This window comes from Balaenoptera borealis (assembly GCF_965194805.1).
Source record: "Balaenoptera borealis genome assembly, chromosome: 6".
NCBI classification, from domain to species: Eukaryota; Metazoa; Chordata; class Mammalia; order Artiodactyla; family Balaenopteridae; genus Balaenoptera; species Balaenoptera borealis.
In genome coordinates, this window is record NC_138863.1 from 25,925,421 (window position 1) to 25,940,393 (window position 14,973).

The 14,973-nt window shown below is 37.9% G+C and overlaps 1 protein-coding gene across 1 annotated transcript in view; it reads right to left on the bottom strand.

The window, feature by feature from the left end:
- Nucleotides 1–14,973, bottom strand: part of CPS1 (carbamoyl-phosphate synthase 1) — a 141,878-nt gene that overhangs the window by 7,144 nt on the left and 119,761 nt on the right. Inside the window, exons 31-34 of the mRNA XM_082396353.1 lie at nt 13,063–13,152; nt 11,464–11,634; nt 8,767–8,841; nt 6,090–6,188 (exon numbers count right to left, since the gene is read on the bottom strand). Coding sequence (XP_082252479.1) covers nt 6,090–6,188; nt 8,767–8,841; nt 11,464–11,634; nt 13,063–13,152 — 435 coding nt within the window. The remainder of the gene's footprint in view (nt 1–6,089; nt 6,189–8,766; nt 8,842–11,463; nt 11,635–13,062; nt 13,153–14,973) is intronic.

The following is a 14,973-nucleotide window of genomic DNA, read 5'->3' on the forward strand; positions in this document are numbered from 1 at the left end:
GATTACTGGCTCATTAATAGTTCTCATTAAATATTATTATTACTATTATTAAAAATAATTGCTTTTTCAGCCTCCCAGAGACTAGATTCCTGACCCTGCACCCTAGCTCCCAAGCCTGGGTTCCTCTACTGGCTGTCACACTTACAACACAAACAAATTTTCTTCTCACATATATTTTCCTTCCCGACAGGCTTACTTAACATTCAATCTCACTGTTTAGATATTTTCTTAGAGTCCATTGCTGTGCTCTTCCGAGAGCCCCAGCTGGACTCACCCAGTTTCTGGCCTGCATTCCCTGTACTGTCTATTGCCATCAGGGTTCCTCAGTTCTGAACATACCTCCTTCCTGTGACCAAAAGCCAGTATTTGCAAGACAGTGGTCAGGGTAAAAGAAAGCAAAGCTCAGTCGCCTACCCAATGTTCAACTTCTGACCTTGACCTCATTAACATGAGTGTCTGAGTAACCTAGCTAAACAGAGTATGCAAAACTATACAGAGTTAAAAACAACCATTCTGCTTCAAATTAGAAGATTTTGGCTGTTTTCATTCATAAAAAGTTTGTAAACAGATGACATAATTTGGTTACTTTAGAAAATGTTTTATAATCTATTAGAAACCATATTAGTAATAGTTGAAAAAAATCATGGATATGGTCTTATTTCAGAGTTTCAGAGAAACTAAGAATTGTGATAAAATATGTCAAGAGCCTTGCACAATTTTGATAATGTTTAATACACAAAACCTCCTAATATTTACTTGCAGAGGTGTTTTTGAGAAAAGATCTAAATCCTAGGAAAAGACCCCAAGACTATGTTCAAATATAAAATTCTTTCAGGTTCTGGCCCTCTCAATCCCAGAACTGCAGTTTTATGAGAGGAAACTATTGGCAAATGGAAAAGATAAATGCAAATGGATGAATCTCAGCTAAGGCAGGCTCAGGGATTATTCATGGCAGCCTTCTAGAACACAGATTTTAACCATGCCCAAGATAGTAGCTTTTTATTCCCACTTAGGACCCAACAGGAAGAAATGGGCTTAGATGCAAGAAGCTCAAGGCTAGACATAAAAAAAAAAAAAAAAAAGTATAAAATCAGAGAGTAAGTCAATGACATCAGGGCAATTTAATGAGCTATGTGGCAGTCTCTTTAAGAATAGGTTAGGCAGAAAATTTGGATAATCATTTATTCAAGTTTGATTCTGCTTGGAAAGCAGGGGACTGACTGAAATGGCATTTTAGGTTTTCTTCATGTTTTAGTTGCTTTGAATATAGCAAATATATGTGAAATATTCTAAATGAACCTCTGAATTTTGTCAAGCCCCCCTGATATGGAGCATTATATAGTGGCCTCCTGCTAAACAAAGAACAGACTTAAGGAAGCACCAAAGTACATTAGGAAGCTCACCATAAAGGTGACCAAAAAACACTTATTGACCAATTGATACATTAATCATGTACTGAATGAACTATTCTCAATCTCTAACATTTTCCCCTAGCAAAAAGTCAGTGATAATATATGGTCACCATGTGATAACATAACATTGAACCAGTTTCCTAAAATACTATTTCACAAGTATAGTAGTTCTCAAAATGTGGTCCCTAGGGAATCAGCATCACCTGGGTTTGTTTAAATTACGAACATTTGGGCCCCACCCCAGATCTATGGAATCAGGAATTCTGGGAGTTGATCCCAGGAATCTGCATTTTAACAAACCCTCCAGGTGATTCTGATGCGCACTTACATTTAGGAATAGGAGGGAAGAGGGGCTAGGAGGACCACTCTTCACTCATTTTGTAATTTGAGGTGAAGACGCATTAACTTTGGCCAAAGTCACTATGGAAAAGGTTGAAGGAGGAGTACTAGAATGTAATTTTTTTTCTTCGCCATTTTAAAGTAAAATAAGTCAGCAAATCCTCTAAGACCTGCAGACACCAGTCAGAACCTCATTATGGAGCTGTTTCAGTGTTGTCTCCCAGGTGGAGAAGATAAATATCCGACATGACAGTATTGGCAGTTTCCAGCCAGGGAACTACTCTGCCTTCTGGTCTGGGGTGTTGGCTTTCATAGTCACATTATAAACTTCTATCAAACATGTATTGAACACTTGTGACACATAAAATAGGCTCTCTACAAAAAGAAATTACAGCTGTCAGCTTGCATCTGAGTAGCCCCAGATTTAATAGCTGATTGAAAATACCTGGGTAAGAAACCATTTGTTACTAAAGGTGAAAAGTACAAGCTGATTTATTTCCTGGAAAACATTTATACGGAAGAAAGTCTTTTAAAAATGAGAAAAACAAATATTTCCTCTAATTATCATTTTCACATTAATCCAACTTCTGGCTACAGAACCAAAAGCCAAGTTGAGGCTGCGTCACGCCTGTGGACTCTACAGGGACGTCTGGATTGACAATGCTATCGTTGTTCCTAATGATTCTGTACTGAAGATAAAAGGTTATTCATGTCACTTGGAGTTGTCTTTTTCAAATAAAATGCTTGCTTTGTGTTTCTGAGCAATGCTGAAGTGCAGATGTCAGGATGGTGCTCTTCACAAGCCATCACTGAATAGCCCAATCAGAGGGGAAAAAACAGTGAGGGCTCTTGATCTACTCTAGAGTAAATCATTTATTGTTAAAGGGCGTTCCAGAAAACTTCAAAACAAGGCAGATTGCCTACTCATAGCAACTAAAAATAAACCCTGATGGAAATATTGCAGGAAAATCAAAGACGATTTTGTTGCCACATAAACCTACATTACGCCTTTCTTATATTAGGATCTATGCTTATGGAAAGGGTCTTGGTAGAGACACAGTACATATAATAGTTGACAAGGATCCTTTGACAAAATCTAAATCTTGATTTTTTTTTTCCCTAAGTCCTAGTTACGCAAGATTGATGTTATGAATATTTCAAACTTCCCAAGTAATTTGACCATAGGATTAACTTTGAGAAGGCAGAAACAGAGGGTCTCTGTGTATGAAGGAGTAGGGTAGGAAAGAGAAAAGAAAGAAAAATTAGGAACACTGAAATATAACCAATGAGCGTGTACACATGCACACATACACACACACACACACACACACACACACAATCTATTTACTAAATGTTGAGACGTGGTTGATACTTGCTAGTGATAAATTAAAATTTGAAATATGTGTTAAACTACCAACAATAAGAAAAAATGTTTCCCGGCTCAGCGTCCCTTTTGCCCTTCCTCCATATTTCTCTTTTCCCCCAATTTTCTCTTGCAACCTGCTGTGAAAAGTTAGAGGTAAGGTTTCTTCCATTAAATCTTTCTACTCATAACAGGTAGCTGGGTCAGGGTGGGGCAATGATGAGAAAAGAAGACCTTTACTTCAAATAAATGGTATAGATGTTGACCAATCTCCCCATTTATACATGAATGAATAATAAAGCAAATTAACTGCAACAGTGCTGGCTACCAGGGCTCTGCTGTGATTGAAGTCTACATAACATCATGCTAAATGAATGATTATCTCAGGAAATCAAAATGCAATGGTGGACTTTCTTTCTTAGTGCTTCATTACATAACTCAATGAAATGCCTTCTCTTGTATTTACTGGCCTTAACCCCGTTTATATATTAGCAGTACTATTTTAGGTCCTTTTCAGTTCTGACTTTATGTATTTGGATGAATTTATATGAATTCTTCTGTCCAAGTGGAATCACATTAAATAAAATGTGTTTTTTTTAAGCATAATGTATCCTGAAATATGGAAATATAATTACTTTATCCACAGTTAATATGAAGCTTAGGTAGATTTGGTCCCATTCTGCCTAAGAAGATGTCCAGTGAGTTTTAGCTATTAACTCTAGGGTTAGTATATTCTGTCATATTGCTCAGTTAAATTTATGATATCCTTTTTAAAGAAATCACTATACATGAAAATCCTCCATATAATAATGAAGAGATTATACACTGACTGTTGGTGATGGCAGCTTTTCTTTGCCTCCCATATAAAGTAGGTTAGAAAATGATTTTTGCGTATCTCTAGAGGCTTAGAGTCTTAATGATCAATTTTACCACAGCTGCAAATATTTTATTAAATATAATTTTATTATTAAATATTTCTTTAAATATAATTTTTAAATTCTGTAATTAAAATACATATATATTTAAATTCCTTACATTATGCATGCATGCACAGGGAGAAAGTTCTTTGCAAAAATTCATGTAGCTGCTGGAACATTGATTTCTTTAAAAAAGAATACACCGAAAGGTAAAACTTCAATGGACAAAACCTCACTGCTTTAAGAAAACTTTTTTTCCCCTACAAACCCCCTTTTTTTGCTACAAAGCAAAAATTCTGTTCACTGATGCCAAAATCACACTAGTACTTCATGGGGATCAAATTAATTTTTGCTTTACATTTCCCTGCAGCACTGGAACCAAACAAGGCACAATTTTATACATCACTGCCTTCTTAAAGTGGTATTTTAAAATGTTAGCACTGTTATGATTAGTTGTGAGGACGGGGACTAAGGGCATGGTCTCCTCTGAATGCCCCCAGGTCTCACATTAAACTTTAAGCCATAACTAGAAGTTGGAGAAATACTCTTATACTTGTGACTTAATAATACTTAATACCCATTATAATGTGATGAGTCTCTCATATGGTGTGATGTGTCTCTGAACTGCCATTAAGCTTCGCAATTGCAATTCATCTTGTTAGCTTCTGTTCTAACTGTTCACCATCGCCCTTCTGGCACCTTTATGAAGCAAAATCCCAATTTAGTCTTTGCAGAAACTTCTCCAAAGCCGCTACCCATCCAGTCTCCAGAGTCTAATTTGCTGATATTAAGGCACTCTAATGCGACAGCATCTATAATAATTACCCACTGATTTGAAAATACCTGGTATTATTCTAATTATATTTTTATTGATTTGTATGTAACCATGCAGGATTTGAACTTATTAAAAGTATGGCAGGGGTGATATATAAAACCATCTATTGTTATTATAGGCTCCAAGAATTACTAACCTCAAATGAAAGTGAATGATCAGTTGGGAAACATCTAGTATTTTTCAGGAAATTTATAAACAAACAGTTTGTACATTCTTGCAATAATATTCCAAGGAGTGATATGAGTTTCCTGGCTCCAATTTTGCCCTAAGATTTACATCTGACTTGCAATAATAAACCAATAATGTCCTTCTCACTGTATGAAGATATTCACATATAATTACTTCACCCTGCTTTGACTTAGAAGGTTTACTAAGTAACAATATTTCAAGAACTTCCACAGTACACTGTGGGATGTGCTGACTTTCTTAAGCCCATTAAGTCACCTCCCTTTAAGAACTTTCAATTTGTTTTGGAGTGTCAGGCTAAGAAAATTTCTCAAATAATGCCCATGTCTTCTTCAACTTTGAACCTTTGACATTTAGTAGAAATTGAAATGTGAATGAATGAAAGTAAGGAAGGAAGGAACAGAGGTCAGGAGGGGATAATACTGACTTCAGTTTGGGATGTGTTGTGTTTGAGACATCCAGATAGAGGTATCCAGCAAATTGTTGGAAACAGGGGATGGCTGAGGATAAAGATTTAAAGTTGATAGTTTTAGATGGAGAGTGGATACCACAGACATGAATGAGCTGGCAAAGGGGAAAGTCAAGAGAAAGAACTAGACATAGACATAGACACAGACTCAGAAAAAGAGTTGAGACCCAACCTTATGGAAAGCCTAGGTTCAGAGGCTAAGGAGGTAGAACTAAGAATAAAAATATAGAAAAGATGTAACCAAAGAGTAGAATAGAATCCTTTTGAAGTTACCCTAAATCCCATTCAGGATAAATACCCCTTCACTAGAGATTTTTTTCTTTTCTTTCTTTCTTTCTTTTTTTTGGGGGGTTGTTTATTCACTTATTTGTGTTGGCTGCTGCAATGAGAAAAGGCAAAAATCAGGGAACAGACAGAGTACCAATGTCCATTCTTTCTGGAAGTTGCTGGGGTTATTTTAGTGGAACTTTAAACAAATCTCCCCTCTTCTATACCACTATTAAGGTCATTTCCCCCACCAACTCCCAGCATGTGCCCACAGGCATGCATACAACCACACACCACTTACCTGAATTCCAATCAAGATGCCTTTCTGGGGTATCTTAAATCCTGTGGAAAGCATTGCCTTTAGGAAAGCGGTATGAATACCTTCACCAAAGCAAGCCACCTGTTTAGAATAAATGAAAAAAATAAAGTAAAAGAAAGCAAATGATAGTCACCCAATCTTACCAAAAAACAAACACAAATGAAAAGTCAGAGACTCCTATGCTAGATTTTATTGAGTTGCCCAAGGACCATGTAATCTGAATCCAGGGATTAAAAGTCTGGCTAGGGCAGACGTATCTTGTGTTTTTACTTAAGCATAATGAATAAATAAGCAATTCTTTCTCTATCCAACAACACTCCATAGAGCAACGTAACTGGATTCTACTGTGAGATATTTGGATACAAATTACAGCTTCTGGCCCATAATATGGTGAGTTACCAAATGTTAATATGACTTAACGTTTAAATAACGGTATATGTCATGTATGCTATGCAACAGGGCATGAATTCATGGTTCAGTAGCACAAATGCATAACTGCTGATCAATCAGTTAGGAGTCATTTCATATGTGTGAGAAAGCCTTCAGAGAAATTCAATAAATCTATGAAAATCTCAAAGGAACTTGTTCTTTTATTATTATTATTGTTTTCATAAAATGAACCAAAATACCTTGCTACTAGTCCTGAATACTCTAGCCTAAAGTAAAAAAAATTCCAAATTAACATATAATGTTGGGATATACAGAGGCTTCCCCTAGGGTAACTGTACTACAATATAACTACAAGTCAAGTGCCCACACTAACTACAGAACAAGTGGTATATCTGAGCCTGTTAGGAGTAGATTCTGCCATGCACATCATCATTGGGCATGGGTAGAGAACCACCATTAGAGTAAATAACACTGATGGCTAAATTCATTCTTTAAGCAAATGACTCCCTTACTGTCAAAGGGAAGTTCTCATGACTATGATTTTCAGTTGATCACCAGTACATGCTGCTTTTTACTCTACAGTATACATTTTCTTTGGTCAAGAACTGGCTAACCAAATTAGTAATGTCACCCTAAGCTAACAGAACCCAAACCACACTGAAAGAGCCTGGGCAATTCCATCATAAGTGCATATACAACCCACAAGAGGTTTCAGCAGTTTTCTACAAATAACATAAAAAGTAGTTAAATATGTAAGTAAAGATTAGGACTAACATTCCCACCTCACCACTAGGAAAGCTAAAGTTTTATTTAATCCCACAACAAGCCATTTTAACACTGAAAATGTCTCTGAAGCATAACTGAGATTTCACTAACCTAGAATTATTATTATGATTTCAGTTATAAAACACAACTTGTAACATTGTACTTAGTGACACTTGGAAATATGACTCTAATTATGGAAGAAGAATTATCTCTCTGTACTTCTGAAACAGATACAAGAAAGGGGGAGCTGAATTTCTAATTCTCTCATATTTTTGTATTTCAGCAACTCCAATAATGTATGTCTGGAGGCAGAATGGACATAGATACAGTACTGAAAATAGATTTGCCACACTAGAGAAAACAGCATGAATGAAAACAGATCTCTCCCTGATCTGAATCCTGGGCTGGCTGAAAACAGTCCTGCTACTGAGTGACCAAGGGATCACGATGGATATCAGAGTAGCTCCTTAAACAGCAGAGAAATGTAATGAAAGTCCCTTGTTTTCAAGTTAGGTTTTCTCATCTATTAAATTAACAGAAGCAGCAAAGGAGCTAAGAAAAGGCAATCATCAGTCCAAATACGAACAAGATAGCCATTTATTTCTCACTGCCTCCTTTCCTGTTTCACTTGGCTTCTCATCACAGATCTTGCTTGCAACCAGGCAACCATATAAAATATCATGTATATGTTGCAATTAGGTATTTTCCCCTTTCAGGTTTTCCTCAACACCAAGAGGAAACAATGACGTCTCCCAGTCTGATGTTGCCACCCCCGTGTGCACTGATGAGAATGTGAAGGCTGTATCTAGTAAGTCTGTCAAGGGCTAGGTGATTCATAAAATGTCCTGGCACTAACATGTAGGGAACTCTCTGGAATCTGACAGCTTTCTACAAGAAACACATTTCACATTCTTAAAGAAACCTTCAGCTGACAGAGTCCTCAACACAAGTGAAGAGGGACATCCAGTGGCCAGTCCCACTATAGTTTTTAGATAATCCCCAGGAGGTTAAAGTTGCTTTGAAAGTGGTTCTGGGATTTTGCATATATCTGCAGATCCCACAATATTTTGGCCCCACTATCTTTCTGCTGCTGTACATTCATTCTACATATTGCTAGTAAAATCACAATGATCTAATTTCATAGTAGCAAGGAAAGTTAGACGGAGCAAGAGGTGCTGTTACAGAGAGACTTGAGAACCTTAAAATAAAAATACCTGAGAGATATTTACCTAGACATCTAGAGAAATATTTGAAAGCTGTTCTCAATGTGTAATGTGGAAATGAATGACACATGTTGAAATATAAGTGAGAATTTAGACTCTGGGCTACAAAAGTCAAAGATTTTTCCTCAGCTCAAAATGCCTAAGTCTTTTCAGACTTACTCTGATAGCAAAAGAAGTATCCCACTAACTACTTAATAACTTGCTTTACTATATTCAGATCATAAAACCATAGATTTCAAAGTAGATTTAATGAAAGTGTTCATGGATCATTAATTAGTTACCTCTCCAGTAGAAGCCATCTCACAACGCAGAATGGGGTCAGCGTCTCTCAACCGGGGCCAAGAAAACATTGGAGCCTGTCAAAAATAACGGGTAGGAAAAATATGTGAGAGAAGGGTATGAAAGGAATAAAGGAGGACAAAAATATTTAGTGAATCATCTCTCATAGGGTTCATTTAGGCTACAGTAGACATGTAAAAAATTTCTTTGGTCCAAGCATCTGACTTGAAAAGTGGCTTTAAACCTCTGTTCCAGGAATTTCTTGAGCTTTGGGCCAAAAATTGGGTTAAATAATCACAAATTATTTCTGTAAATAGGGCCCCAGTGACCAGTCTAGGCCAGTGTTTCTAATCTGGCTTAGACATATTCTTACTGGAGTGATTTCAAACGAAGTATATTGGGCATTGGTCTCCCCAAACACAGAGTTCAAACACACTTTTTCCTTGGTAGGCTTCTGAAACATTCCTCTTCTTGTTCTGATTATTTGGACTTGCAACAAGCTACCTTGCCAGAAATGTCTGTCTGCAAGCTGACTTCTGAGACATTAAACTGCTGTTGATACCCCTTTAAAAGCTTTGAAAAACATTCTGCTTGGGAACACTTTTGCCCAGAACTTTCATATGAACTAGAACATAGATAGGAGTGCTTCCTTTTCATTTATTTTAGCAATGCAATTCACTAAGAATCAAATTCTTGTTTCTTGCATATATCCATTTATCTAGCCTAGACTATTCCTCTTTGATTCTGGTACCTCTCTAAGTCATCACGGGAATTCTAGCTTGGGGTCATTTCACTGGGTCATCCTAGTCAAGTTATATATTCCTGCCCTCTAGCCTTTCTCTATCTCATCTGTTGATATCCACCCACCTCACTAGGACTATATTAAGATTGACTGTGAATAAGTAATTTGACAAAAAAGTCAAGATTCATGCACAAGGATAACTAGGAAAGAAGTAAACTGAAAGATACAGTGCATTTCGAAAAATTCATATCTACCCCTCAGTATTGTTATTAGTTGGAAATTGTTTCATACACATATGTGTGTGTATGCGTGTGTGTGTGTATATTCCTGTGGTTAAGAATAAAGAAACATGAATTTGAAATTCATATATAGAATCTCCAGTGGAAAAATACTTTTCGGGGCCTTCTTCTTATTGGTCTCAAACAGTAAAATCCTATGTACATATATTCCCACTGAAAGCTTTAACAATTTATGTTGTGTCACAGCTTCCAGGAATAAAATGTTACCCTCCCCCAACATAAGAAGTGACATTCCATCCCAGTGCACTATAAAATCCAAGGTATCCTAAATTATTAACTTAAATAAGATTAATAAATATTTTTTGATTTATAGCTTCAACTTAAAACTTCCACTGTAAAAGTCAGAAGTCAGAGTCTCAGCTGTAACACAATTATGGTTGAGGTCACTAGTACATATAAGAATGGAAACCTCTGAAGGCATCCAAAATATGTAAATGTCACATAAATATATTATACAATATAAATTAATTTTATTGCATGCTTTACCTAAAAAATTCAAATATATTTACATAATATGTCACTAATCCTCATACTGTCCAGTGAGGTAGTTAAAGGTCATTATTATAAATACTCTGTTCAGGGGCATACTGAGGCAGCTAGAGGAACACAATGGATTTATTATTAAGTTCTTATTCAAAATGTACATATATACGGGCATATCTTGTTTTATGATGCTTTGCTTTATTGCACTTTGCAGATACTGCAATTTTTACAAATTGAAGGTTTGTAACCCTACATCGAGCAAGTCTATTGGCACCATTTTTTCCAACAGCATTTACTCACTTCATGTCTCTGTGTCACATTTTGGTAGTTCTCACAGTATTTCAAATTTTTTCATTATTATTATATTTGTTATGGTGATCTGTGATCGGTGACCATTGATGTTACTATTGCAAAAAGATTATGACTCACCAAAGGCTCAGATGATGATGAGTATTTTTCAGCAATACAGTAGTTTTTAACTAAGGTATGTACATTGTTTCTTTAGACATAATGCTATTGCACACTTAACAAACGACAGTACAGTGTGAATATAACTTTTATATGCACAGGGAAGCCAAAAAAATTGTGTGGTGGTCTGGAACCGAACCCACAGTATCTCCAAGGCATGCCTGTATTTGAAGTTAGTGAACAAACCTTAAATTTTCCTGGTCACTCTTCATAAAGATGCCATCAATTTCATTGCCCTCACAGTAACACTGTGAAAAAATTCTGCCACTAAAGAAAATAGGAACTAAGCCAAGGCAGTAAACATTTAACCAACACCACAAGGTAACACTTTTATAAGATTCATGCATTCCTGAAGTCTTGGCACAACTGAAGCCTTATCCCAAGAAGATATGTTCAGAATTTCTGTCTACCAACTAAACTGCCAGCATTATGCATCAGCTTCACAAATGTAGTTTATAAGTCACTCAGCTAGTTGGTTTTGAAGTTATGTAATTCTAAATATTATTTTAATTTTTGAAATGCACAAGAGTACACATAAAGTTGCCTGTATAGCAACTGCATTGCATTATTCAAAGCAAACATCATAAACCCCTAGTCTAGCACTTGAGTTACAAGGTTCAGAATGTATCAAGATTATTTTTGATGAAAAATTATTCCTTTCATTTCTTTGGAACTTAAAAAATGACTAAGATTTTTGAATATATTACCTTAATCGCAACATAGTCAGCAGGAATTATGGGATGCTCCAATGTTGGAAGGGGCTTCTCATCAATGTTCTCTCCAATCATCACCTTGGTGGCCACATCAATGAAGTCTACCCCAAGGGTCTTGGAAACAAAGGGGAAGGATCGAGAAGCTCTCAGGTTACACTCAATCACCTGGAGAGATAACAAAATTCAGAAGAAGAGAAAGGATGGTGAGAGACAATGACAATATTAATATGCTCCCGGCCACTCTGGTTCCAGCTGTTACTGGGGCCCAGTCTTGCTTTGCCAGCCTCTTCCTTTTCTCCCCACTGCTTGACTTTTGCTAACTGGTTTCCTTTCAGTCAGTATCCTTGAACTCTGACTTTTTCCCATCCTCATTCAACAGTTCCATCACCACACACTCTTGACAGATTTGTTTTAATGCAGAGTTCAGATAATGCCACAGCCCTACTAGAAAGCCTTCAGTGGATTTCTACTAGCCATGAGTTTAATGTCTAGTCCTTGAAATACTTCTATCCTCTTGCCTCAGTATATCCCTCTATGTTATCTTGTACCACCTTCCTGGCCCCAGTCTTTCTTTCTAAGTTTATCCTCCATGATTTCCCTGGAAAAATAATAAACTGAACTAGTCATCATCAGCTGGTCATTGATAAACTGAACTAGTCACTATCTCCTAAAATGCGCCAAATTTACCCATAGATATTGTATGTGTACTGTCCTTTCTATCTTCCTTTGCTTGTCAAAATTCCAGCTATTCTTTAAGACTCAGCTCAAATTACAAAATCTTCCTTGAAATCTTTTATGATCCACCCCAAATCAGGCATATGACAGTCAAATACATGCTCATACACATATGTGCAGGCACACAGACATACAGACACACACACACACACACACACACACACACACACACACTAATAGATAGGCTCTCTCTGTTCTGTGCCTCCGATACCACTTTATTTGTACATTCCTTCTAGCAGCTATTATATTCTAACTTATGTTACAGTTATCTATAAATTCATCTTCTTCCCAGTTCTCACTAAATCGCGGATCTTTGAGAGCAGAGACTAGGCTCTATATGTCTTTGTAGCCACCTTATGACTTTGCATAGTAGGTGAGGAATCAATATTGGTCACTGATTAGTTACATTAAATAAACTAAATTAACTAAGACTAACCTGGTTGACTTAACATTTTTTATTTTTTTGGTAAATGGTATCCAAAACAGCTTTCTTCTCTGAGAAAGGGGTAAACTTCAGTACATGTAATTTATGACTATTCTACAGTAACCTGGACAGATTACTTAATGATAGTTACTGCATCCATCTATAGTGTACTGAAGATGGCAGTCAGTGATCTTCTTTCCAGTGGATCAGAGTGCTTTTCAAAGCTGTGACTGACATATCAGTGCCACCAAGAGCCAGTGCCTTCAAACAAGGCAGGCATTATATGTTGTGCAACTCCCATACTCAGACACAATCAGCTGCAGGGGTCTCAGCTGCTCTGTGGCAGTGTTCACAGAGAAGAGTACCAGAGGGACACAAACCAACACGACCTAACACAGCAGTGGTGTCCTCTCAAACACCTTGGCATTTCTTACCAAGACCTCGTTTCCTTTGACAAGAAACTGGACGTTGAATGGGCCAGAGATGGCAAAAGCCTTTGCTATCTTCCAGGTGGCATCCTTCACCTAGATAAAAAGGACAATGATATAGTGCTAAAGAACATTCCTTAGTTTAAAAACAAACCAACAAAAAAGATACAGCACCTTAAATTTAGATTTCTTTCATTTCTCTTTACAAAGAACTACATCTCCACTGATAATAATAATAGTAATAAATACTAATCATAGAAGCCATTCTTAGGCTTCTATTAACAAAGTAATATTTGTACCAAATGTACTAAATATTCACAACAGGATAGCAGGGAAAAGAACAAATAATCTTACAGGATTATCTTTCTGCCAAATGCATCTATCTACCTACAATCATATACTCTGGTTTTATTTTGGGGGCTAAATGTAATCCTTTCAGTCTAGTTGCTTCAGCACCAAAATGGCAGTCCAAACTCTATAGCAATCTAATGACCTACCTGCTGAGAAGTGCAGGCCCTAAAATTACATGGTACTGCAAAGAGACCAGAGAGATTTCTTTTATGTGCTTTTCTTTTGCCCTAGACTGCAAGGGTAGACATTATGGTCAGAAGGAAACATGTTCCCTTGCAGGGAGGCTCTGCATGTCACATATAGGAATTCCTGTATCCAACCAGAGACAGAAGGTACTCATGCAAAGAGAGAGTGCTGACTGCTGGAACCAAGAGCTCCTCATTCATTACTCTTACAAGAGTGGTTCAGCAACTTAATCAGTTATAAAAGGAAGCAGAGTCCATGACACAATGAGCTCTGAGAGATTTGGAAAAATCTGAGTTTTTGAGGTCATTTATCCTGATATAAAAAGCTTAAGCACATTTGAAATCCCAGGATAGTTTTCCTTTATGTTGCTGCTGTTACAAAGCATCCTGCTACCTTCACATTCTAGAACAAAGTAAGACCTTCAGAATTCAGTCCAATGTACAACTAGCCAAAGAGGCCTGCCTAGATTCTGATGGCAGGATTATTGGAAAGTTTCACTAAAAAAGCTAAGCCTAACCTCATATACCAGAAGACTAAAGGAACATCCCCAAGTTATTCAAGATGGTGGAGGAGTAAGACGTGGAGATCACCTTCCTCCCCACAAATACATCAGAAATACATCTACATGTGGAACAACTCCTACAGAACACCTACTGAACGCTGGCAGAAGACCTCAGAGTTCCCAAAAGACAAGAAACTTCCCACGTACCTGGGTAGGGCAAAAGAAAAATGAAAAAATAGAGACAAAAGAATAGGGACGGGACCTGCACCAGTGGGAGGGAGCTGTGAAGGAGGAAAAGTTTCCACACACTAGGAAGGCCCTTCGTGGGCGGAGACGGGGGATGGTGGGTGGGAAGCTTCAGAGCCACAGAGGAGAGCGCAGCAACAGGGGTGCAGAGGGCAAAGTGGAGAGATTCCCACACAGAGGATCGGTGCCAACCAGCACTCACCAGCCCGAGAGGCTTGTCTGCTCACCCGCCGGGGCGGGTGGGGGCTGGGAGGTGAGGCTCAGGCTTTGGAAGTCAGATCCCAGGGAGAGGACAGGGGTTGGCCACAAGAACACAGCCTGAAGAGGGCTAGTGTGCAACAGCTAGCCGGGAGGGAATCCGGGAAAAACTCTGGAACTGCCTAAGAGGCAAGAGACCATTGTTTCAGGGTGTGCGAGGAGAGGAGATTCAGAGCACTGCCTAAACAAGCTCCAGAGACGGGCATGAGCCACGGCTATCAGCGTGGACACCAGAGACGGGTATGAAACACTAAGGCTGCTGCTGCAGCCACCAAGAAGCCTGTGTGCAAGCACAGGTCACTATCCACACCTCCCCTCCCGGGAGCCTGTGCAGCCTGCCACTGCCAGGGTCCCGTGATGCAGGGACAACTTCC